This window comes from Ictidomys tridecemlineatus, chromosome 7 (genome assembly GCF_052094955.1).
Source record: "Ictidomys tridecemlineatus isolate mIctTri1 chromosome 7, mIctTri1.hap1, whole genome shotgun sequence".
NCBI classification, from domain to species: Eukaryota; Metazoa; Chordata; class Mammalia; order Rodentia; family Sciuridae; genus Ictidomys; species Ictidomys tridecemlineatus.
The window spans coordinates 67,171,337-67,198,221 of record NC_135483.1 but is presented as its reverse complement, the minus strand read 5'-3'; the positions used below and the strand labels follow the sequence as shown (position 1 = coordinate 67,198,221).

General features: G+C 40.2%; 1 protein-coding gene and 1 pseudogene across 3 annotated transcripts in view; both read right to left on the bottom strand.

Moving 5' to 3' along the window:
- Trim55 (tripartite motif containing 55) overlaps window positions 1-26,885 on the bottom strand; it is a 54,067-nt gene that overhangs the window by 22,821 nt on the left and 4,361 nt on the right. For 2 of the 3 annotated variants that reach the window (XM_005322951.5, XM_078017100.1), the window contains exons 3-9: window positions 23,163-23,328; window positions 21,366-21,461; window positions 8,022-8,255; window positions 7,703-7,725; window positions 7,476-7,600; window positions 2,554-2,795; window positions 900-1,187 (exon numbers count right to left, since the gene is read on the bottom strand). In XM_005322951.5, the coding sequence (XP_005323008.1) occupies window positions 900-1,187; window positions 2,554-2,795; window positions 7,476-7,600; window positions 7,703-7,725; window positions 8,022-8,255; window positions 21,366-21,461; window positions 23,163-23,328 (1,174 nt within the window). The remainder of the gene's footprint in view (window positions 1-899; window positions 1,188-2,553; window positions 2,796-7,475; window positions 7,601-7,702; window positions 7,726-8,021; window positions 8,256-21,365; window positions 21,462-23,162; window positions 23,329-26,885) is intronic. The other variant, XM_005322954.5, reaches the window with a different exon arrangement.
- Window positions 5,044-6,537, bottom strand: LOC106144793 (Na(+)/H(+) exchange regulatory cofactor NHE-RF3 pseudogene; annotated as a pseudogene).

Sequence of the window (26,885 nt, the reverse complement as noted above, 5' to 3'; positions counted from 1 at the left end):
AAAACAAGTCATTTTTCTGATGTTTTAAAACATATTGTCCATAATCCCCTGATGAGGGAGGAGCACAGAGCTAGAGAATGCTACCCTACAGCCTCTTGTTGGGGTAACACTCACACCCCACAGTCATTTAAGAATGCTCATGAGAACGAGTTACCATGAACATTCTTCTTCATGAAGAAACTGGAAAACATTTCTTCTATGAACTCTTCAGGACATGCAAACATCTAACTAGGCGTTAGGGAGAAGACATGGATTTCAAGCTTTCATTAAAAAAAGAAGAAGAAAGTAATCAAGAGTCTCTTTTCAAAAAGTAGGTAAACCTGTGTTGTCCTGCCCCCAGGAGAACAAACTTAGGAAGCACAGGTTTAATCAAGCCAAGACTACCTCTGTTCAGCCATTGCTAGCACACCCCCAGAACCTCAGAATCTGAGGTTATCTTCCAGAGCAGACTTAAAACCGATACAAACGTGCTCCTTGGAGGTTGCTGGGAATGATACAGAGGCAGGTGATTAGTCTTTGGAAGTCCAGAGGGGACACAGAAAATATTGAGCAAAAGCAAGTGGATGCTGCAGAGAAGAACCAGGGACACCAGCCAGTCACTGCAGACAAAGCAGATCTCAACAGCATGCCTAAAGGGCCAGGCTTGCTTGCGTCCTGTCCCCTGTGAGGACAGGTGTGAGGTCACCACGCACAGGCAGAGTGAAATCAAACTGATTTTGTTCTTTGATAGAACGCTTTAGAAAACAAGCCAACATCAGAGGGTGAGGTGTTCCTACATTTTTCTGAGGGCCATGCTTTCTCTCTGCCCTTTGAAAGCCCTTCTTTCTTGCTGCGGCCTATTCCAGCAGGGACGCAGGGGACACAGGAAAGCATTCAGGCACAAGAGCTTGGACACTAACCTGAGAAGTAGCTGCAGGTGAACTAGTTTCCTTACCACTCACTGCTGCCCTCTCATTGGCTACGGCTTCTGTCACTTCTGCCTTCTGTACATTTGACTCCTCAGAACTTGGAGGCCCTATGTGCCCCAGACTTTTGCTCCCTGGGGTGCAAGGTGGGTTGGTGGTGGCTTTCCGGGTTTGGCCTTTATACCAACTAGGGTAAAACAAGGGATCCGCAGTTTCCGCTGCTGCAGGAACTGGAGTTTCAGACTCTGTGGTCTGCTGAGAGCCAGTGGGCACAACCTCCCCCTTCATAAGGATAGATAAATTCAAAAATAAAAAAAAAGAAAGAAAAAGAAAAGGCAGTTGATTTCAGTTCTCTTCCCTTCAGATTTGAGCGCTGTGAGTTCTCTGTGCACAATGCCTAGTTTAGCGTCTGTTGTACTTCATCCCCTTCTGGAAGAACAAGGGGCAGAATGCTGACCTCAGGGCTCCTCTGACAGGCCTCTGGATATTTTCTGTGCTTTTATTTCACTAGGTGGTAGCCCAGGCAAATAGGAAACAGGAGCCTCAAGTCAAAATTGCTTATAAAGTATCAGGTATGGGAGAAGGGTCAAAGTATTAATCAGAATTAACTTTTTGGCAATATACGTGGGCCCCCACACTGCTTTTCAAAAGCCAACAACCTCATTGATCAAATCTAACCCTCATTTAAGTTACTACCCTTCTTTCAATTTTGGTGCAACAGGTATATCCAGAATTTCAAGATTCTAGGAAGTAGAAATACTATAAAAATTTTAAGCCTCATTTGCTATGGAGACAGAGCATAGAATATAATTCCATCGCTGAGTTTCCCCTCTGGGGTTTTATTTCTACAGATGATTTCAATCCATTCTGAAAGCAGGTGCAAAAGCAGGGCTCCTCTTTGATGAGTCTGCATTGCCCACAAACTCAACAGGTTGGATCCTGTCTGCTGAAGTGTCATGAAGTCAGCACAAAAGCTTGAAAACTGGACAGTGACCTCCTAGAAACATAAGGTTAGCTGATCAGGTGCAGCCTCTGGGATGAGCTCACATCCTAAAATGTCTTGTCAACAGAGTCTCATCAAATGACAAACATATAGAAAACCAGGCTTCATTTGGTTGCCCACTGAAGGAAAGATACAGTTGCACATTGAGGTGAGCAACATGAACATATCATAGTGTAGTTTCTCTGTTATGTATAGAAAATTCAAATTTCTGCAAGTATGTTCACTTTCACATCTCACCTCATTATTCGTCACACTATACCCTATTTGTTAAGCAACAAAAAGTGACCACATCCACATCAAGCAATTCTCTGTGAGTTTACATTCTCTCTCTCTCTCTCTCTCTCTCTCTCTCTCTCTCTCTCTCTTCTCACACACACACACACACACACACACACACATTTTCAAAGACCACCTCACATCTGGAAGTGTTACTGGTGGAAAGTGGTATTAGGTCTTGCCACCCAGCTATAACAACAGGGAACCTGTTGAATCACTTAAGAGAATTCTCTCCCTAACACTGTGACTGTCCTGAAAAAATTTGTCTGCTGTATACAAATATAGTTATCTTTTTCTTAAGACAGAATAAATTTTGGGGGGTGTTCAGAAAGGAGGAACACTTGTAGAAAGGAACTCATGAATGGTTACCTGTGTCACTGGGGCATCCACAGCAGGTGGCAGGGTTGGAGGTGGCTCTGAAGAGGAAACTGGAAGTGCCCCGGGGACAGCCTGGAGCTCTGAGGCCAGCTGAGAGGTCTCCGAGGCGTTTGCAGGACTTTCATCTTCTCCTGATGACTCTATTTGAATATTTTCCACCTCTTCCACTTCTACTGCTTCCTCTCCTTCTTCTTCTTCTCCTTCTCCTCCTCCTTCTTCCTCGTCTTCATCTTCTGGTAAGGTATTTTTAAGCTTGTTATGACTACCACGGCAGCCATGGAAATAGCTAATGGTCAGTACTTATGGCTCAAGTTAAGGTCAGAGCTAGGGATTCCTCTCCAATTGACACTTGACAGTGGCCCTAGTGTGCCATGCTGGGGCCTGTGCTTCTATTTAAATTTGGACAAGATAAATATAAAGAAACCATCGCCTTGCTCCTTGCTGTCCTCCCCAAAGCAAAGTCCCATCCCCAATGCACCCCCCACTTCACCCCCACCCCAGCAGCCTGCTTATGTTTTTATCATATTGTGCCACCTCTGTAAGCTCCTGGAGGGCTGGGATTGTCGCTTATTTATCTCTGTCAAACTAAGTGCAACCCTCTTCCCTATCTCTGAAAACACACTTATTTTCATTTCTTACCTCCTTTTTGTTCAGTTTTTGCAACAATTAACACCATGACTCTTTTCCTAACTCACTTCATATTCTCTCAGGCAACAATAAAGACAGACAATATTAAGTACACTTTTTAAAAAAGACCTGTTAAGAAGATTTGCCTCTACTATTGCATCCATAATGCTGGTGCATTATTAGAGGTCTAGCCATGGAGTGTTTGTGGAGAGTGGTGATAGAGAAAGGGAGAGCAGTGACTGAGGTTGGGGGTCTCTGATGGCTTCATGGCTGTGGTATACCTGTTGCCTGGGAATGATTCTGTAAAGGGTACAGGATTCCCAATTGCTATGGTGACGTCTCGTCCAAAAAGGCTCTGTGCAAGAGTCTTATCGGCTTCGACCTTGATCTTAGGCACATAGCTCCCAGGGATAGCAGAATTCTGAGCATGTAAGACAACCATAATATTTCTACCAGCTGCTACTCCTGAGCCTGCCCACTTCACAGTAACTTTAGACAATGAGTGTTGCACAAAGCTCCTAACATTGCACATTGCAATTTTGGAAAAGCTACATAGATGTTTCCAGTCCTGTCACTTTCTTGGGCACAAAGAGTAATGCTTTTATAGTCTTTCACTTGATTATGAGACATATATACATAAAACTTGCTGGAACAGCTCTTTAGACACCGCTTCTCCATCAGAGAGCAGTGCTCCACCCGATCCCAGCCATCTACGTGTGTGTGTGTGTGTGTGTGTGTGTGTGTGTGTGTATTTCTTAATCCCCCATCACCCCTCGATGGTACTGTGAGTTTGGCCATGTTGGTCATGGTAGTGTTATCATCTAGTTGGGCTAGGATGAGTCAAAGTGATCACATTTGGGGTCAACTTCACAGTTATTTTCCTCTTTTTAATTATTTCATCAGGATAAATTTCGAAGAGTTGGATTTCTGAGCCAAAGGTGAGGAGATGTTCATAGCTTCTGAAATCTATTTGGTCACATAGACCTGACCTTGTTTCCAAGTTGTGACTTAGTCTATGACGTGTTTCTATTCTTGTCCTCTAATGAATGGTCAATCTGATGCACTAACATATCTAGCCCAGTGTCTTCTATGTTTTTTATTTTTATCTCATTCTTAATCTTGCTCTTTCCCTCCCCCATTTTAGTGGTATTTATTCCAGCAACCACAACATTGCTATAAAGGCATAATTTTAAACAGATATGCTCAGATATTTTAATTAGCAACTTCCACATACATAGATTTATGAGTTGATTTTGGTGTTCAAGGAGCCCACAGAAGTAAGAGAATCATCATTAGAGAAATGGAGTTAAGTTGAAGCTTGGAGGAGATCACATAAAAATGATCGGACTCCTGCTTAGATCTTCTTAAACTGACCATAAATAAGCCATCTGCAATAGCAGCCCCTGAGACAAATGACAAAAGAAGACAATCACACATGGTGAATGGTTTTCAGAGGAGTTCTTCTCCAACATAGATACTAAATGGATGGCAGCTCATTCTTTGAGAAAGCAGTATCTGAATACTTAGTAGGAATCCTATCAGCCAAAGTGATTATTTCTTTTTCTTTTGGAGCAGGGTGGGGTGGATACCAGGGATTGAACTCAAGGGGCACTCGACCACTGAGCCACATCCCCAGCCCTATTTTGTATTTTATTTAGAGACAGGGTCTCACTGAGTTGCTTGGCACCTTGCTTTTGCTGAGGCTGGCTTTGAATTCAAGATCTTCCTGTCTGATCCTCCAGGGCCATTGGGATTATAGGCGTGTGCCACCATGCCTGGTCAAAAGGATTATTTCTTGGATCACATCTCTATATCTTAAGAACTAGAAGAAGAACGTGAGGCTGTAATGTGGGCTCATTCTTCTGCCATGTGTGAATCATGTTCTGACTCTGCCAGTATTTCTTCTTTGGAGTCAGGGCAGGCAGCCAGTGGATCAGCCACGGAGGAAACAATGGGAATTTTCTTAGCTTGGAAGTAATCAGAGGCCTCTCTCCACAGAACAAGAGTGTCTGTTGTGGATTCTCTCCACCACCTTCTCATAGGGTTCATCCAGCACATTCACCCCCTTCACTTGGATGATGATGGCCTCATCCACATGATGGCCTCCAGCCCAGCCACATCAGCAGGGCTACCCTTCTGTACCTCTTTGATGAATGAGATTGGCAGACCCTGAATTGCATTTAAATGAAAACCATAGCCATTTTTATCTTTAATCAGCCTGCAGAGGTTAGGCCTACAATCTGCTACTTCCTCGGTAGTATCTGGACTTGAGACCTCCAGAGGAACAGGAACAGAAGCTGGAGCCTCTTTGATAGAACCATTAGGCATTTCTTGACTTTGATAGTAGAAAAATGGAGAAATCCGAGCCAGTCTATATATATATTATCCATCCTTTGTCTGCCACCAACAGTGAAGTCTGATCTCCACCCTTTTTAATCCTTTTTAACCACACTGTCATGATCAAGGGTTTCCACAGTCTCACCACTGACAGCAACTAGCAGGTCATTGTTCTTCAAGCCAGCTGCCTCTGCTGGGCTTCCAGAATCTACGTCCTTGATGATCTGACCTTTCTGTTCTGAGCATGCCTTCAGACAGAACCCATAGCCATTGCTTCCCTTCATTATCTCCACTACTCAGGGCTGATGAGGCAGGAGTTTCAAACTGGTTGTTTCCCCCTGTATCTTCTGTTCTCTATGATGCTTGTCAGTTTCTTTGTTCATAAGCAGGAACATGACAGGGCTTCCTGACTTCTTCACTTTCCCCACTACTTCCTCATGGCTGGGATTCTCCACATTCCCTCCATTTACTTCAATCAGGTGATCAGCAGCCAAGACACCAGCTTTCATACCCACACCCCGAGGAGTGATATCAGTCAGGTACATTCCCTTTTTATCTTGAATGAGAGATGCCATAGCTGTTCTCCTCCTTCACCAGGTAGCAGAGCCGGGGCTGGATCCAAGTCTCCACTGCTCCATTCATCACAGGGACCAGTTTCTTATCATTTAAACCCAGATCCTTCTGGCTCTGACCCAACTCTTTCAAGTCTACCTGATTTTTTTTATGACTTTCTTATAGGAATCTCCACCCAGAACTAGTAAAGTCAATGAATTCCCACTCTTCCTGACCAGATCCACCACCTGCATCTGCTCTACCTTGTTGACAAAAATACTATTGATCCTAAGAACTCTGTCTCCATCCAGAAGAACAGACTTCCCTGCTGAGCTACCTTCTCAAATCACCCTGACCAGGTAGCCATCAGTTTCCTTCTCAAGTCTCAGGAAGAAGCCATAGCTTTGCCCTTCTTTTTTGGACAGTTGACATTCCCAAGGGGTTGAAGGTGGAGGCCATTTCTTTACCTGGAAGGAAGAGGAGCTGCTCTGTCCCTCAGGGATTCTCTCTCCTGTGAGCACTAGTCTTGGAACCCACTGGACTTTGAACAAAGATCAATTTAAAAGCTGATGTGTTTAACAGGGTGTGTGGTCTGAGTTCAAGTGACCTCTGCACTCCTGCTGCCAGCCGGCTGAGCCCTGAACTGGAAAACCTGAGAAACCCTCAGTAAGCCCAGCTCCCTGGCCCACCTGCCTGGAGGTGCAGGGAGGGGCTTCTGGTCTTCACTCCCAGACAATGAGGAAGGGGGAGGGGGGAGAACAGTCAGGAAGGAGGTGGTTCTGCATTCCTCTTCTCTTCCTTGGGCAGATGCCTTGGACCCCCAAACCCTCAATTCTGTTACTGCTGTATCTACTGTCTCCCATCCTGGGGCCAGGGCCAGGGATCATTACCAGAACACCCTCCCACACTAGGGGCGACCTGGGGAGTAGTAACCTATACACTGTGGGGGTTCCCACCTGGAAGAAGGCAGAGTGCATCAATCAACCCCAGTAAGTGGGGCAAATCCCCTCCGTTTACCCATCCTTCCTCCTACTGCCCTAGGAATTCTCACTTACATGCTTCCTGAGCCCAGCAGCACAGCCTCCTTAATCTTACTGCTGATGACACTTTACATCTCCGTGACTAACACTTTTTGTGTGGTCATGATATCATCATAATCATCGGCTGTTAAGTATTTGATTAAACAGGCATTATGATGTGCAAAGCTGAATAAACACTGTCAACACACTATGTGATCCTATTACAGAACAGAGCTTTGTCACGTTGGATTATGGTCTTTCTGAAGTTGTCAACATCCATTCTGGAGGTGATTCTGAATCCTCCCTTCCTCCCACCCAACTCTTCTGCAGCTTTCCCACACCTGAAATTTTGGCCAAATGGTCAAAAGAATAACAAACCTCTGTAGAAATCAATCTCACGTATTATTTTTTCTTCTCTATGGAGGTTGACTGTGAAGTGGCTCATGTTCTCATAACCATGTTCTATTTTCTCCATCTGAAATGCCTTTGATGCTTCTGAGATTCTGCAACAAAGACAGGGTTGTCATTTCTGTCACTGTTTAAAGTTTGATAGCTTTGGGTAAAAAAGAAAATACGTATTTTTCCATAAAATAAAAATGACTTACTTTTGTAACAGGGTTTTGGCATTCTGTGAAAGCAAACAAGAGACAGGCTTACTTAGATTCTTTTCATCCAAGATGCTGGTGAGACTTAATCCTTTTCTTTGCTGACCCTGAGAGTCTTATAGCTTAGTTTCTAAATGCTGTAAATAACTGCTGTATTGTCAGGGGTCCTTTTCTATGTAAGCAGGGCCAAATAGATGATGATTTTAGTTGGTAAAATAGGTTAAAACATGAAATGTACACAAAATAATAAAAATGTGATAACTAATTTCTAGCAAGTACCTTTTGGGTTTATTTCCTTGGTGCCAAGAAGAATACTTACCTGCAGAAACACCGCCATTTCTGGCTCATCCATGAACTGGATTCCTGACTCGACCAACTTTGATACGTTCTCCAAATGATCGGAATATTTTTTGATCAGAGCTCGGACATGTTCAAGTTTCTCCTCTTGGGTTCGGGTGATGGCCTGGGTCATTTCATTCTTCCTCTCCTCCAGGATGCCATACAGGTAATCAAATTTCTCACAAAGGTCCTGCTTCTGTTTTCTGCAGCATTCCTGTTAGTTGGGTTAGCTAATGTTAGGAAGTGTTTGTGAGAAAGGCTATTTGGAAAAAAAGCACCTGGACATTTTGGGAGACAGAAACATTTAGTTACATAGGATATTTTATTTCTTTTCCACTTTGAGCTGTCCCTTGAGGTACAGATATCCACTGTGCTTTGAAAATTCCAGTTTTCACAAATTCAATATTTAGACAATCTAAAAATCAATCACATTGGCTAAGTGGATTGATGATTTTACAATCTTCTGTTCTTCATAAATGGAGAATTTCATAGAAATTAGGACAGGGTTTTTTTTTTTAAAAAAAAATTCTATTTGGGTTACCTGAGCTACAGCTTATATTTTTCTTTGGTGTATATATGTAAGAAGAAAAAGATGCTATTTCCTGGTTTGTTCCCCTCAGTTTCTCTCTGCTCTATCTATAACACTATTGTCCTAGTTTCAGACCTTCCACATAGATTCTCTAGCTTCTCCAAGTTTATGCTTCTGGGATTCCTTCCTCCAAGGACTCATGCCACAGACAAATCAATTTGCTATTAGTATAATTCTAATCGTGGTGTTTTTCTATTTTGAATCCCCCTTGTATAAAGAATAACATTTAGGCTTCATAACTGGCTTTCAAGAGTATCCATGATCTGGCTCTAACTTTTCTTCATAATAGTCTAGTATTCTCTATCGTAATCCTTGTATTCCAGCAAAACCAAACCACTTACTTTCTTTGCTTCTGCTTTCCCCTTTGTCTACAACATTCTCCCTCAAGTCTAAGCAACCTTCAAGACATTGTTGGAATACCACTTGTTCCATAAAGCTTTCCTTGAACTCTATGACTGATTACTAACTTTTAACCTTCTAAAGTCCTATGATAGTTACAATTTGTGGCAGACACCTGTGTCCAACAGAATCTCTATTTATTCAGAACTGTCTAAGAGAGGGAAATACTAGAGGGAAAAGCTATATTGGAAGTTTGAATTGCACACGTACATTGCATGACTAAAGCATCTCTAGTGCCATCCAATTCCCCTGACTATGAGTCCATGTTTAAATCATGACTAATTTTCCAGTTGACTTAGTCATTAGCCTTTTATTTTTTTTCAAGCTCCAGCAAGCTTGGTGTGTGTAGTAATCTCCTCAGACCTGATCTTCTCTGGGTCCAGGACCTTTGTGAGCCATAATAGTCCAACCTAGCTCTGGAATCCAGTTAATTTATCTCTGACATCTCTGACCTGTGCATGACCTTTTTCACATGTTCTTTCATTTTAGTAAACACTGGTATTTTTCATGTCACATATTGCTTTCTTCTTTGACATGAGTCTCTTAAATATGTAAACTATGGTCTTCCTCAAAGATAGAATCTGGGTCTGCCTTACACATGCCCATCAATTATAAAGACATTCCAAAAATGCAGAAGAAATACATTCCTCACTTCACTGCCTTCCCTAAACATAGTCAATTCTCATCACTGTTTCTAGCCAAACAATAAGGCATGAGGGAAATCCCATGGTTCAAGCCATTTTAATAGTATTTCTGTCATCTACCCACTCATTCAACAAACAAGCCTTAATTAAGCATGTCCTCTGTGTCATGCACTGTGCAAGACTAGAGACCCCCAAATGAATTAAACATAGTTCCTGATCTTAAGGACTTCACAGTTCACTGAATGAGAATGACTATGGACCTATAATGTAATGCAAACTAGGAGGCTGAATAATGGTAATATGTTAGAGATTTATGCCAGGTTTTATAGAAGCATAGTGGTGGGAACTTAATTTAACTCTTCCCGTAGGTGGGGGTGTTTGAAAGGGGAGTCAGAAGCGTTGGCTCAGGAAAACCTTCTTAGGAGAAGTGGTGCCTAAGTTTGGCTTTAAAGGATGAGTAGGAGCAAAGGAGGTGGTAGGAGGGGACAAAAATTGGGGAGCTTTGGTAGTTGTCAAAGTAACAAACAAGGGACCATGTAAAACATGGAAATTGCTTGGCTTGCCAAATTTCCATCCATTTCCAGCCTTTTGGATTGTCACGACTAGACTTAGGAACTGAATTCGGTTAGTAGTCTTCCAATTTGTTTCTTTTACTGTATTACTTTTTTGCTAAGCTTACAGCACCCAATGTGCTCACTGCATAATTGGAATATGTCTCTCTGATACTTAGACTTTAGATATTCCAGCGCTTACTGGAAACATGATGGTTTCTAGCTTGTTCTTCCAATAGATATGGTGAACTTTAAACATTTATAATGATTATATTAAAATGTAGTACTGAAAGAATGCCCTATTTTTATAAAAGTTTTCTTCTATATACTTTAGTGTGTGTGAGAATATTCAAGTTGATGAAGGCCAGGTCATTTGTGATGAGATTGATGTGAAATCATCTGTATTCTAGTGTATTGCTCAAATAAGATTAGATCGCTTATTTTGATTATATAAATGGTAGTGGTTTAAATGGAATAACTATACTTTCATTCTTATCTTATTTTCAGTTCTAAATATTATTTTATTTCTATTTTGCTTTTTAATGATTTGAATGATACTGAATTTGGATAAAATTACTGTCATTTTGATTATTTGCTTATCCTCTCTAGTATAAGCAGTGCTACCCCATACATGGTCTATGCTTTAATTATAGTTATTATTATCACTTTGAAAAGTACTTTAAAAAGTACTTATAATATTACTAGGTACAGAGAAGGCATGATATCAGCATTTACTAAATTTAGGTCCAATTCCTTACTTTGAATTTTTTTTATTAGTTGTTCAAAACATTACATAGCTCTTGACATATCATATTTCATACATTTGATTCAAGTGGGTTATGAACTCCCATTTTTCCCCGTATTCAGATTGCAGTTAGGTGTTAAATCTTGGAGTTGTATGGAACGCTAAAAGTAGCCTGCTCCAGATCAATCAATTCACTCATGTGGAAACTGAAACTCCAAAGAGCTGTCACCTTCTCGAGGCCTTTCTACTATTTATTGTTGGTGCCTGGCCCAGAGTCAAAGGCTCTGAGCTCCTGAGTCATTCTATTTCTACCACACCCAGCTGTGTCTGTCCTTTTAAGTAACTTGGAAAAAATTTACATAAAGTGCTTGTGAACTAAATATATGCCATCTGATAGACTACTATGCTGAATCTAGGCTTTTTTGTGTGTGATTAGATCCTTAAAAGACTTTATTATGTCAATATTTATTGTAAGAACAAAAGGTCTTCAGTATAAAATATTTGAAAAAATTTAAAATGCGAAAAAGAAATAATAAAGTAACTAAAATTCTGAAGTTATTACCAATGATATTTTAGTATTGATCCTACCATTCACTTATCAATGTCAATATTAACATATGTTAATTTGGTGTGCTATAATTAGTAAATATGTAGAATAGTCATATGGCATTACAATCACAACTCTTTTTTAGAAAGGAAAACTTGAAAAAAATCATCCAAGCCACACTTATACAGACTATTAGTGGTAGGGCTAGGCTTGAGTTCCAGAGAAATTTCTGCTGTTTTAAAACTCCAACAGTGAGACCCAATGACCATGCGCTGACACCAATAGTAACATATACACCTCTCAGATATGCCCAAAAGCCAGACAAAAGATGGCATCTAAAGTAGAAACTGTAGAAAACCAGTTAAAAAATTGAATAAAAGGCAAATAATTAATAAAACATAGTAGAAATTTGCCTTTGCATAGAGATGTAGAAATTGAGCTTCCAAATAAAAATGTTCTTGTCAAAATCATCTAAAACAGAGCTGAGAGGCCATGGGAAATGCTCAGGTCACAAATGTGCATTCCAGGAACTGCCCCATTAGGTCAATGCAGAAAAACAGCTCGTCTCTTTTGAAGACAATGTATTTTCATTTTACACACTTTCAACATAAATGCTACAACCTTGAAACAGACACACACACACACACACACACACAAAAAAAAAAAAAGCACAGTGACTGCTTGCGTTCACCAATCAGATCCCTCTAGCTCACTTGCATACCAGGAAGATCAATCAACTTTCCTTCATAATAAAGTGCCTCCTCTGTCCTAATACAATACTCACCTTCTCCTCTGTGCTGTAGGCGTACTAGGGGCCACCTTGATCTGTGCATGTATGTTCTGGGTTGCAATCTATGTTTTCGTTTGATTTTGACAAGGAAAACTTCATGCTACATTAATGAAACCAGATTAAATATGTGATCTATTTATACGAAAAAGAAATAAATATGTGACCTATTTACATATATTATATACATAATTCTAGGTATATAAGCTTTCCGGAAAAGGCAAAAGCAATGATTTCCAGAGCCTGGGAGTTTGGGGAGGACTGGATTTCAGAGAAACAGAAATTTGAGTCCAAAGAGCAATTTTGTATCTTGACTGTAGCAGAGGTTGCAGGCGTTTAAACATTTGTCAAAACTCATGGAATGAGTATTGGAAATCTAGAAATAAAACCTATTCCATATGGAAATACCATACAAGGTAACTGTAGTATTACAAATCAGCGGGGGGAAAGACAGACAGTTTTGAATAGATGTTGGGGAGAAATTTGTCATATAGAAATAGATAAAATTACATTCATTTCTTGCACTATATTCTAGAATAAATTTCATTGGGTTAGAGGTTTCAAAACTATGGTAAACCATAAAATAATAGAAGAAATCATAGGTGCTAGGCACAGTGGTGCATGCCTCTAATCCCAGCAGCTTGGGAGGCTGAGGCAGGAGAATCACAAGTTCAATGCCGGCCTCAGCAAAAGCAAGGTTCTAAGCAATTCAGTGAGACCCTGTCTCTAAAAAAAAAAAATACAAAATAGGACTGGGTATGTGGCTCAGTGGTAGAGTGTCCTGGGTTAAACCCCCAGTACCAAAATAAACAAAAAAAACAAAAATAAGAAAAAGAAAGCAAAGGTAAATTTTTCAGTAACTTGGGATAGAGGAAGACTTTTTAATTTATGACTCAAAATTAAACAGTGAAGAGGGAAAATATTGATTTCAATCAATTATGGTGATACATAAACAGAAATCTTCCATATGACAAAAAAGTAAGCACAATCAATTGACTAATTATTAATTACATAAAATTGAAAAATATGTCATGTGCAAAGGGATAAAATAGAAATGGAAAGTATAAAAAAATTCATAAAAAATAGGCAAGAAATATGAAATTACAAGTTACAGAAAAAATATCAACTACTTCTACCAAATGGGAAAATGCTCTAGCACATTACAGTAGGGCAAATACTACTTAAAACTACTTTGGGAAAAATGACATGATATTACTATTTCTTGTTTATGATTTGCTTAAATTCTGATTAAAAATTTAGAGGCAAATAGGAAAAATATGGAAGCCAATCAATGATTATATAACTAGGGTTTTTTTTAAAGGGAAGAAATCTCAATATAATTTAGGATTATATTCATTAGTTAATTCTTTCAACAAAATCATTGACTTTTTTATGTACAAAGAATTATATGATCCACAATCGGTCACAATTTTGTATTGTCCAGGAGAATGATAAATACAAAATTAAAAATTATTATATTTTCTGATTTCCAACAGATAAACAACCCCCATCCCCATTTTTTCTTGCTTAATTCATCTTTAATGTAAATATATGCAAAATGTGGTTAAGAGTTAGACAAACCTTTTTTTCTGAAATAAATCCTATATCTGTGGAATTATGGAATCAGGACTTATAAACTTCTAGAAATTAAGATGTACAGATTAACCTCATGTCAGATTCACATGTAAAATACAATTTCATTTCTATGAAATTGAAAGTCTAGGGTTATTCTGAGATAGAATCAACATATGAGAGACTAACATGGGTGCCTCAATCTTTTTCAGCTACAGGACCATCAAAATACTGAGGAATTCAATGAGTAACAAGCACGTCAGGTGTTTTAGTCAGCTTTTTCGCTGCTGTGACTAAAGGACCTGACCAGAACAAATGTAAAGGAGGAAAGGTTTATTGGAGGGCTCATGGTTTCAGAGGTCTTAGTCCATAGAGGGCCGGCTCCATTCCTCAGTGCTCCAGGTGAGGCAGAACATCATGGTGGAAGAGTGTGGCAGAGGGAAGCAGCTCACATGATGATCAGAAAGCAGAGAAAGAGAGAGAGAGTCCACTCTCCAGATGCAAAATATATACCAATTAACCACTTCCTGCAGTCACACTCCACCTGCCTCCAGTTACCATTCAGTTAGTCCCATCAAGGATTAATATACTGGTTAGGTTAAGACTCTCACAACCCAATCATTTCTCCTCTGAATATTTTTGCATTGTCTTACACTCGAGCTTTTGGAAGCCTTGTCACATCAGAACCATAACATCAGATTATCAATTCGCCTCTCAAGCTAATTGGAGAACAGATACATGCTACCCAAAAGAAAATGTTCTCAGAGGTTATGCTGTTGCCAATAGTGATTACTCTGATTGAGTGCTTTCTGTGCCTTTATAAATTCGAACTGGTAACCCTTTCAATATGCCTTTCTAATAACTTGGAAAATGCAATAGGAAAAAATGCAGATTCTGTGCATTATCCAAATGTCTGCAGATGGCACACCTTAAAGGCTGATTGTTACCTGCACAAGCATGATAGCAAGCATGTTCATCTCTTCTCCACAGCTTCCCCTCTTCACAGACTTCTTGCTTTTAGCATACTTCATTAATTTGAAATATCTTTAAGTCCAATTTCACATTGTAGACCTATCCTTTCCCCCTCTACTTCTCTGGATAGTAGTTGAATTAAGATATACACTTTTTGGAATATAAATATAAAATTTATTTATTTTTTCAAATAATCTCCGTTTTCTTTCTTTTGATGTCTGTAGTACCTATGCTCTGTGTGTGTGTGTGTGTGAGAGATTGTGTGTCTGTGTGAGTGTGCTCAGCAAGTGAAATAACTCCATCATAAAGACATGTGGTCCTGGCCACCAAGCATCCTTGGATACCAAGGCTCCAGCTGCAGCCTGGCTTTCCTCCCGGGTCTGCCAGACTGTTATATTTATTGAGTTCTTAGAAGAACCAAATTAAAGTTGTCTGTAATACTTTAATAAAACTAAAATCCATCTCATCTCTCAGAGAACCTCTTGTGGATGCAATATACTAAAAAGGGATGATTTTATAAAGGGAAGATTTATCCTGTCCATGTTGAAATGGTGAGACGAGGACAAATGGAATAATTTCCAAGACTTCTGAATGAAAAGAAAAAAAGTCAAGTAGTTACTTGGTTGTTTCCTTAAAAGTATGTTGGCAAACTTTAATATTGATCTAAAATCCATTGTTTGGCTGTGGGTTTCATAGAAGTGTTAAAATTGACAGACTCTAAATTTTCGTCACTTTTTCTATTTTAATAGCAATAGGATAAGATGTCCAATTGCAAAGAAAAGTTTTTCATGAAAAAATAAAGAAAACAATTAAAAAAGAACAGATAAAAGGATAGTTTGCCAATAAAAACCATCATGTCACCATTTTTAATAACTACATTTTTATTTATTTGTTTTTTCCCAGGTACTTATTACTTCCTGAAATTATCTTGTTATTTATTTGTTTTATTGTCTAATGCCTCTTCTAGAATAAAAGCTGCCTGCCAGCAGGTACCCTTTCCTTTTTTAGATCATTTCTATTTTCCAGCATTATATGTACGTACGGAATATTTCACAGAAAGCACACTTGAAAAATATGGATTTGAATGAATAAAGAATGAATAAAATATGGCATTCATCTAGAATATTCATCCCTCTCTCAACAGTTTCTATTTTAAAGAAATGGGTATTTAAAAACAAATACCTCAACCCTCTGTTTCAATCGATGCTCAGAAGAAAATAGAAAAACATAGTTACATGACCTTAGAAAAGTCATTTAGCCTCAGCACAGTTTGGAATTTATTTTTAATCAACACAATGCAAGATTAGAATAGATCATTGCTAAGGTCCCTTCTGAATCTATGATTTCAGGTAAATGTGGAGATATTTTTGAGGCTCTTCAGACTAGAACATGCCTCTCTCCATTCCCAGACAGTTGCAGAGTGTCATGTACAGTACAAAGACAGTAATGTCAGTCCCAACATGGGCACGTGCCATGGGCACAACAGCAAAAGCTTACAGCAATTATGACCACTGCCCTTACCATGTAAGGAGCATAGTTCTGTGACTAAAATAGAGCCTGAGATAACTCTTAGCCCCACCACTTGTCACTGAGCAACTGCGGCTCCACCAGGCCCATTGATATCTCCACCACATTCCTCCAGCATTCACGGAGACACACTTGTTCAGAGTGACAGCTTCACTTGAAATACAGTACTTCACAAGTTCCTTCATGAAGCCAGACAGGGTTTCTTCCCCCACCACAATGTCTCCCCAAAAGAAAGAAAAAACAGACAGTAGACTAGTAACACTGAAGGAAGAACTACATTAAAGTGCTGAGGTTGTTGCTCAATGGTTAGCGCTTTCCTAGCAGGTGTGAGGCACTGGGTTTGAGCCTTAGCATCATATAAAAATAGAATAAAGGTATTTAAAAAGCCATACAAGAAAACTTTATATATATAAAAAAACCCTACATTAAGATGGGAACTTCTTACCAGAAATTTTAGGCCTTCATCTATAAAGTTCCCATGACAACCATTTGGAGAACTCCCAGGGGCACAGAATAGAATGTACCTAGAAAAGGGCCTCTAGGTACAGGCCAGGGTTCTGCCCTGTCCCTGCCAGCTCATGCCTTTGTGTAGAACTCAGCTGAACAAATACATTTGGGGGTTGTGGTTCTTAGGTCTCCCAAAGTAATACTCTTTCCTACTGTATTGAGCAGTCTCTCTACATTAGGAGGAAAATTATGTCATAATTTGAGGCATTTCTTAATGAGGCCCTTGGCCTTGGGGCTTTTCTGGGTTATCTCCTGAATCAACCCTATGAGGGATGTGGCCAGGTGGGCTTGTTCTGATGGGAGCCCACTGTGCAGTGGAAGCCACATGGCAAGTTGAGCAGATGTTGAACTCACCGTGCTCTGTGAATAGGCAGCCTGCTTCCCAGGAGCTGCTCGATCTACCTTGGTTGCCAATATTTCAGGTTGTCACAAAGCCTTTTGGATAAAGAATAGAGCTAATATCTAGTTCCATTCATTTTTAATTTTCCCCTCTGAAGGGAGCTGCTCAGCCCTGCTATTACAATTAACCAGGACCTTGATAGTCTCCGGGCACCACTTAAAACAAGTCCCAGTGGTAAGGGGATGGTTTGTTTGCATTGTCAGTAAAAGTATGTGCTTTCTAAGCTGACTCTGAAGGCGACTGAGGCCTTGCCTACAAGCCCCAGGCACATGCTCTTACCCCAAAACCTGATTGTCACAACACTGTGGAGAGTATTATCATCCCCACCCTAAGGCTGAGGAACTGGAGAGTTGGCAAGCTGAAGTAACTTGCCCCACCTCCCATAATTAAGTTATGGAACAAAAATGAATACTCTTAAATCTGTTCTTTTGAAAAAGCATATTATCTTGCATTAAAAACATGGTCTCAAAATTCTGGCATACTTATTAAAATTATATATATATATATATATATAATATATATATATATATATTATATATTATATATATATATCTCCTATTTTGTATTTGTACCTGCATGGACAATGTTTCAGAGATGAGGAAAAACAGTTGGGGGTAAAAACAGTTGGGGGTAAAATCCAGAGATATGGAAAATTGTGCTGTATATGTATAATAAGAATTGTAATGCATTCCGCTGTCATTTATTTTTTAAAAAGTCAATAAAAAATCACTGTTTTGAAAATATAATGGATCAGTTCTTACAAAATTACTGGAGGATTTACAAAAGTTGTCATTTTCAGATATAGGGAACAATATTAATTGTTTACAATTCATCTTGTGGCAATTTCCCCTAGACAGGTATTCATACGAAACAGTATTATTTCCAAGGTTTGCCTGTTTGTCATGGGAGAGCTACTATTAATACCCTGCTCCTTGAGCTATCCAGTGACATAGGATAAGTGCCCTTGGTAAATATGACAAGAGAGAGGTTATGTTTTCTAGGGATGAGGAATGAAAGTGAAGCATGCTTTCCCAGAAGTACAGAGTTCCTCCCAAGGAGAACTTCACTATTGTGTGCAATCCCCTTCCCAGTTCCAGCCCAATTCAGAATATCTGCAGGCTTGGAAAAGCAAGTAAAGTCCAGAGCATAGGCTCATCCAAAACATCTCAGAAACCCTTGGTCAACCTGCAATCCAAAACTCAGGCAACATCTTAGACTACCCTCATCTGGAATGGCTAAGTCTCAGGGGTCCTTTGCTCCACCATAGCACACAGCAGACGGAAATGCCATTCCCTATTCAAGACAGCCCATACTGCCCCTTGACAACTATAGCCACCCTCAAATTTGTTCCTATCATCAATGTAAATATACGTCAACAGCATGCGGGTTTTTTTTTTTTTTTTTTTTAAAGAGTAACAAGGAATCCAGATGTGATTGACCCTAAGCTCAGCAATGCTCCAGTGCAGATCCCTGGCCAGGAGCCTCTCTAGGCAAGACATTACATGATCGGGGACAAAATTAGACATGTGCAAGGAACAGGCACCACTACCAGAGGGCAGGTGTCAGTGTCCCAGTGGAGAGATGAAGTAATTATGGAAGGACCGTGCCCACTCCAGGGGCTACTCCATTTCCTATCCCTAAGGAGTCCTTCACCAATCAGAAAAGAGAATTCTTTAACAACAACTCCCCACCCCCAGGAACCACCAATAGCTTCTCAAAAAAATGTTTCCAGGCAGGTGGTGAGCAAAGCCAGGAAGAGAAACAACAGTCCCAGGCAGAACAGGAGACAGGGGAGCTCTGTTTCCACATCCCTGTCGCAGAAGTCACCTGTTGAGCAAAGTGGAACCATTTCACTCAGAGCCCAAAGACCTGGTTTGCTCCACCTTGTCCTCCTTTGCAGGCTGGTGAGAGGCAGAACCTCTGAGGTTTTGCTCACAGATGCAGGTTTGGCTCTACTGGGAACCATAGGTGCATGAGGTGACTACTTGTGATGGTGTGCCTGTCTTCAGGGGCCCTTCAAACAGGACTGGAACCCGGAAGTCAGAGACCTCCACTGTGCTCTGAGGCAATCCCTGCATTTCCAGATGAGCCACCTACACTGATCTGAAAGAACCATGCTGATCCACATCATATCCATTCATTTGTTTTTTATTTTACTGATTATACATTATGTCAGACTTATTTTATAAAAATGTGAGATAGACAAATATGTAAAGAAGGCCTTGAAAATCACCCTCAGTTCCATTATTTAAAGGTCTTAGCCTTTCTGGTGTTTTTCCTCCCATGGTTGTACTGAAGGTTCGATATAAATATACACATTCTGTGTTGTTATATAGGAATGCATACATCCTATACTATTTATTATATATGTATATATATATAATACATTTATATATTATGCATATAGATATATCCTATGGTGTGTGTGTGTGTGTGTGTGTGTGTGTGTGTGTATATATATATATAAAATAAACATTTTCTATGCTTTTTCCCTATTTCCTTAAGATAAAATCCCAAAAATAAACAGATAAAAAGGGATGGTCAAAACAGACTTGCAGGGAGCAATTACACACCCTCCTTTAGTAAGCTGTGAAAATAAAAATGTGACAGGTAATGAATGTCATTACCAGTAAGAATGGGGTAATGATCCCCACCTTTGCTTCTGGAAAGTTCTCCCTGATATCTGCCCTAACGCCCTTCTGCTGAATTAACTTGAAATCTGTTCCTTCTTGTCTTGTTCTCAGCATAATTAGAAACAGCTGCTTTCCACTTGGATTCTGACCAGTCACTGTGAAGAAACCCTGTTGTCAAATCTCTTGCCACCCTTTGATGCTGGTTTAAAGGAGCCGAATTGAATTGTTTGCATTTGCTCAAGGCTCCAATGTGACCCACAGGGTTTTTCTCCTGTTTGTATTCTGCAGTTTCAGACAGAAAGCCAGTTCCACCTCACAGACATCTCTGAAAAAGGCCCAGGGATCTGCAGATTATCTCACTTAGAAGCAACAGCCTCCTACTTAAACACTCCAGACTCAATATGGTCTGTCCTAATCCATGGCTACTGATTAAACTGTATTTGACCTTTACTGTAAATAAGTGCAAAGGAAAAAGTGGATATTGCCCATTTCTGACTCTTTTTTGAGTTCTTCACCAAGAACAAAACATTTCTTCTATAAATGAACCCTAGATTTTTCATGGGTCTTTTTAAGGATGTGAGTGTGGAGAAGAAAGGAGATTTAATGATGTGTAGATCTAAAATGAGACAATTGTAGCTAATATCTTGAAGCCATCATCTAGGAAATGGCCCTTAGCTCTTAATAGAACGGGTCTTTCTAATGATAAAATAATAATGAGTTTTCACAGGTCATTCATTACATACCAGGTACTGTGCTAAGCATTCTGCTTTTTAAATTCCTCTCAGCAACTTTATAAAGTGAGTACCATTCATTTGTTTTTTTATTTTATTGGTTATAAAATATTTCAGACTTACTTTATAAAAATGTGAGATAGAGGAATATGTAAAGAAGACCCCAAGATCTATTATATATATAATATATATATAATGTAAAGGTCTAATATATATTTAGATATATAATATACATGCTCATAGTAATATGAATGGATCTTAAGAACATAATTCTTAGGTTAAAAAAAAGAAGCAGAAAGAAAAATGCAACACGCCATTCATAAAATTAACAGACATACATGTAAAACAATAGGCATGTTACTAGTATGACTTAAGACTGTCAGGATTTACCGCAAGAAATTTTGCAGGAGTAGCAGTAACATTCATTTCCCATGAACTGGAAATTGATTTTTCTCCTTGCTTAATCTTTCAAAAGGAGTTGACCAAGGAAGAGCAACACATACAACCACCACCTGAGTAATTGTGGTAAAATCTGCCTCTTTCACTCACTTGGCAATTTCTCTAAAGTGCCAGGAAGTGAGCATTTCAGAGACATATCAGGAAGGAAGCCATTCTGTCAGGAAAGAACTAAGGGCAGGATGGGGATTTCTACTGGGGCACTGAGGAAGCTACAAACCCCAGGAGTTGTAGGCCCACCTCCCTGGGAGTCACCTGACTTACCTCAATGGTTTTACAGGTGTCCTCCAGCTGGCTGATCACCCCTTGGACTCGATCATTGCTCCCCACAAGAACAGCGATGCCATCACTGAGCTCTGACTGATGAAGAGAAAAGAAGGACTCAAGATCTTGGGGGCCAGGTTTCCTAGTCACTAGAGAGTGTGGATTAAGTCACACAGTCTTGTTCTTGTGGAATTCCTAATGGCGGGTCTATGCAATTCCAAAGGAATAACAGTGAGATTTGGGAAACCTGTGAACCTCCTGATCTTGCAAGCCCACCTTCAGATAGGGATGCGTTTGTGTGGGAAGGGATTTCACAGTTTTCCTCACATTCTCACTGGAGACTGTGACTCTGTGGAAAACAGGAAGACCATTGAAATTATAGCGATGGAGAATGACATATTCAAGTTGAGGAACTCTAAACATTTTACCCTCTTCCCATTTCTGACTATGGAGCTGCAGGGAGCAGTGAATGGTGACATAGGAAATCTACATGCGTGGTCCAACTCTGTAAATAAGTTGGGCAACACATGTACTCAATTTGGACCCTGATTTCCTCTTACTTAAAATGGGAGATCTGGATCAAAACAGTAGTTGTAAAACATCTGAAAGCTGAAGAATCATATCTTCAAATGGAAGCTAATACACAATCCTATCAGGTAAAAGTGAAGCAGCTTTGACCAAACAGCAGCCAAGACAGAGTCCCACCTTCTGTCCCTATCCCCTTCCCACGAGTCACCAGGACTTTAAGGAAAATAATGTTAGGATGGGGGTATGGGACAGGGGGAAAGGAGGAGAAGGGGGAATAAGTCAAAAGTAAATTGAAAAATAAATGTGCAAAGCCCTCTTTCTTTAGCAGCTAGTGGTTATTGGTGGTAGTTGGTGTTGCCTGACAGTGCAACTTCAGATTTGATTTCAGCCCTGATCTTCACAGTTAAACACTGACTAACAAGGAGTTGATGATTCTGAGATACCAAGAGGTGGAGCTACTCGAATTCTCAGTCCAAGAGTGTCTGCAAGTCTCAGTGCCCCAACCCCACTTTTATCTGCACCCAAGGGATAAGTTCTCACAAGTTCCTGCATGAAACCAGGCCGGCAGGTTAGTGATGAGCTGATGTGGAGACTTTATTTGGTTAGAACGAGGGGGCTGAGGTGGAGGCCTGGGTGGGTGTGGCAGGGAGACACACCATCCTTGGGATGGCTTTTAGAAGCTGGGCAATCTGAAGCCCAACAGGAGGCAAAGTTTTAAAGCTGTTCAGTAACTTCATGTCACCATGACAACTCTCTCCCACAAGGAGTGGGATCTACAGAGGGCAAAAGAACTTTCCTTGGTGAATGAAGAAAAGTATTCTGTGACTGGAGGCGGGGAAAGCCACCCTTTTCTTATCTTATGGAGTTCCTAATGGCGGGTCCATGCAATTCTTATTTTATTCTTATTCTTATCTGTAATCTAAACTTCCAATAATTGTAAGCAGGTTGAGCTTGGGGCTGGCCCCTTAACATGCTTTGTCTTCAGCAACCTCCAAAAGGCACACAATCTGGGGTTCTGTCCTTCTGCATCTGTTCCTGAACCTCAGTATCCTTGTTCTCCCTGGTCTTCCCTACCACCCTGCAGGGAAGCTGACATGAGGCTCTGTGTGCACCAACTGTCCCATATCTTCCCTTGAGGGGCCCCTCTGCACATGCCCTCCAGGCCCCTGTGGCCCTGCGTGGCTTGGGTTGACTCCTTCCCCAGAGCGGAGCTGGCCACACCAACACTTGAAAAGAACTGAGGAGAAAGAGCTGGAGTGGCTTCTTTACCTTCTGCCTCTGGAACACGTGAGTGAGGGGTGCCACCTGGCAATCCTTGTGTGCACCAAACACCTTGCAGAGGGAGCAGGTGGGCACTTCACAGTTCAGACAGTAGATGTTGATGCGCTCCTCTTCATGTTCTTCGCACATGGGTTGGTCAGACTTCTTTTCTGGCCTGGGAGGAAGTAGGCGGATGAATGTTCATCAATTTTTATTGGAACAGAGCAGAGACAGGTCCCTGAACCCCCAGCCACCAGAAGACTGCTGGGGTTTCTTTCCTGTACCCCAAATGCCTGGAGTTCAGTTTCCCTGTAAGTTAGTGGTGGGTGCTGACAAGTCTCTTAACAACCAGTTTGGCGAGGGGATTGGGGCCTGGAGACACTGATTTGTAACATTTATCAATTTTCATAGTGTATTTCCATCATGGCTGATTTCAATTCAAGCTTTAAAACTGTCTAGTGAAATTCCTGAAAGTTGAATGCTGGGCCCTTGCCAGCCATCAGCAATGTGCTCCAGCTCTGTGTCCATGAGCTCACAAGTTTCTCATGAGACACTTTCCTATTATGGGTAAGAAGGGGAAGTTGCTGATAAGCTAAATATCAAGTTTATGTCAGCAGAAGAGCTCACTCCCAGCCCTTCAGCCTCTGGTCTTGGCAAACACCTTTCCCACCTATAAAACTGAAGACGGCTAGGGAGAGCCAAAGTTTTCTTTTATTATTAATCTAGGTGCTGGTTGGAAGTTAGAAGTACATAAGAGGGAAGTGTGGATGTGGGTTCCTTATACAAAATACAGGAGTTCTGATGTATTCTATCTAAAGACTAAGACTGTTAATAGTTTTCATAAGTATTTAGAAAAAAATGAAAATTATTAACTCTAAATCCAAGAGCATATTTAATAGTCCCAACCACATAGATATTTAGAAGCATCTCATATTTGGGACTCATTCTTCTCAGTTGCTATTGAGTCACATTCCTTAAAAATTATAGGTTTTAAGGGGCATGAAATCAGTTTAGGGGGTTGTGACTAGCATTGCTAAAGTTAAAATAAAATTGAATAGCAAATACTGTGCATTATATGAGGTAAGAATAAGTACTGATATGTAAAATTTTGTATTAGGCATACACACACAAACACACACAAACACAAAATATGAGATTATATATACATACGTATCCATATATGTAATTGGTCAATATTAACAATGAAAAGCATACGTCTAACTGGAGTCATAAATAAAAATGTTTGAACACAATTAATGCTGATATGTGATATATTTAACTAGTGTTAGAACTCAGAAGAAGATGGAGAACATGCCAATATACTCTATAAGTCACTAGGCAAAAGTCCAGTATTTGGATTGGGGCAACTAAATGTCAGGAAGTCTCCAGGTCTGGTAGGGAAACTGCATGGACTTCCAGCTTTAAGCTCTTGGAATCTGATGTTTGCAAGAAGAATTTCAATCTGGTCTTAGAGCAGCTTAGCAGCTAGTGGTTATTGGTTGTAACTGGTGTTGCCTGAGTAATCTATGACTTCCTGACTGGGCCATATGCTTGGGAATTAAGCAAGAAAAGTAATCCCATAACTGGGAAGATTACTCTCCCTCCAAGGCTATTTCCTCCACTAGAACGTGAGCTCCTTGAGGGCAGGGGCTATGGTGTGTCTTCTTTTTTGCTGGATTCCCCAAAACCCAGAACAGTAACTTGCATACAGGAAAGGGCTCCTTAAATATTTATTGAATGAATAAGAAGATAAAAGGTAATTTGCCTGACTGGTGGACAGTGTACTCTGAGCTTTACATATCACCACACAGCTCTAGAGGGGATGGGAAACATGGGCTTCCATTTGGCAAAGGGAAAGACCAGACAACATCCTGAGGACTCCATTCATAAATGACCAGGCCCTCTGGGTGTTATCTACAGATAAGGACTGACAAACTGGTCTCTGTCTGATCAAAGGCATCTCTTTCTCCAAAACCTTCCCTCCCATGTATCTTTATCTTGTAATAAATGTGAACTAATCAAGAGTCTGGTGCAGGAAGAGCTACTGCATTCACCTCCCCCAAGCATTTCCTGAGGGCAACCTGTGTCCCAGGTGCTGTTCTGTTGTCACCAGAGACGGTGTTATAGGCACAGGTATATGTAGGATAGGAGGTACTGAACATGTGGAAACAGTCATCAGGATATGTGCTTATTTTTGTTTGTGATTCAATTTCTTCTTTTTCATGATGCAACAATATACTGAGAACTGCTTCCCATATTCCTTATTAGGTTTTTCTTGTTTAGGTGGCAACACAGGACCAAGGGTATCACTGGCTTAAAAATGAGCATACAATGAAAACCTCTGAATAACTTACAAGAAATTACAACTTTGGGACAAATATGGCATGCAGAATAAAGATGTGAATGCATTTTTATGAGGTGAGTGTCCAAGCTTATAGTCATGGTTCAGAGATCAGTGTCAAATGTTGGCAGAGACTCCCAGACATGCTGTGTAGGCTAGATGCAATGAACCTGTACCTGCTCTTGCCCATCTCGGAGGCTGTGGGGACCACACCAGCATTTACTGAAAGGTAGGTGTCTGGTCTTGGTGAAGTGATTCAGGCAGTATGATTGTACTGATCTTAAAGCTTAATCCTACCTCGGCTTCTCCATGTGGCCTTAGGTGAGTTACTCAATCTATTCTGGTCTCAGTTTTTACTTATGTCTAGAAATTGAACCAAGAGTCTTCTAATTAAATATGGCAAAATGAACACAGGCATGTTTTTATGTTTCCTGATGAAATCCACCTAAAATGAGATAAGGAAATAAAAAGGTATAAATCAATAAAGAACTAAAAGTAAGCAAGATGACAGCAAATGAGAGATGTCACCAAATGTTGGAGATTGGGAACAGTGACTTACTTGAGTTACATCTTAGCTCTAAGTGCCTACAGGGGAGAATTCTACAAGAAGCCAGCTGACTTGAACTGTGAAGTTCTGGAAAGATTCTGAAACTGCATCCAGAAGCTGCAGTTAAACCTCTACAAGGTATCCTGAAGATAGGCATTTAAGGGAAGCTAAAAAGAAGAGGACTGTGTATATTTTAAGAGATTGCTTAAGGATGTGCTCCACAAAAACAAAAGAGTAAACTAACAAAGAGGAAGACATGGATTCAAGAAGCAAGGGGCTTTGAGTTGAGTTTTGTGCATGGTGAGAGATGAGGATTTATTTTCATTTTTCTACATATGGATTTCCAGTTCCCCCAGCACCATTTGTTGAAGAGGCTACCTTTTCTCCAATGTATGTTTTTGGCACCTTTGTCTATTATGAGATAACTGTATTTATGTGGGTTTGTTTGTGTCTTCCATTCTGTACCATTCATCTACATGTCTATTTTGGTGCCAATACCATGCTGTTTTTGTTACTATGGCTTTATAGTATCATTTAAGGTCTGGTATTCTGATGCCTCCTGCTTCACTCTTCTTGCTAAGGATGGCTTTGACTATTCTGGTCTCTGCACCTAATAGAGGAAAAAGTAGGCCCAAATCTTCATCATTTTGGATTAGGCCCCAACTTCCTTAACAAGACTCCTAAAGCACAAGAAATAAAATCAAGAATTAATAAATGGAATGGACTCAAACTAAAAAGCTTCTTCTCAGTAAAAGAAACAATCAATGAGGTGAATAGAGGGCCTATATTTGGGAAGCAAATTTTTGCCACATGCACATCAGATAGAGCCCTAATATCCAGGATA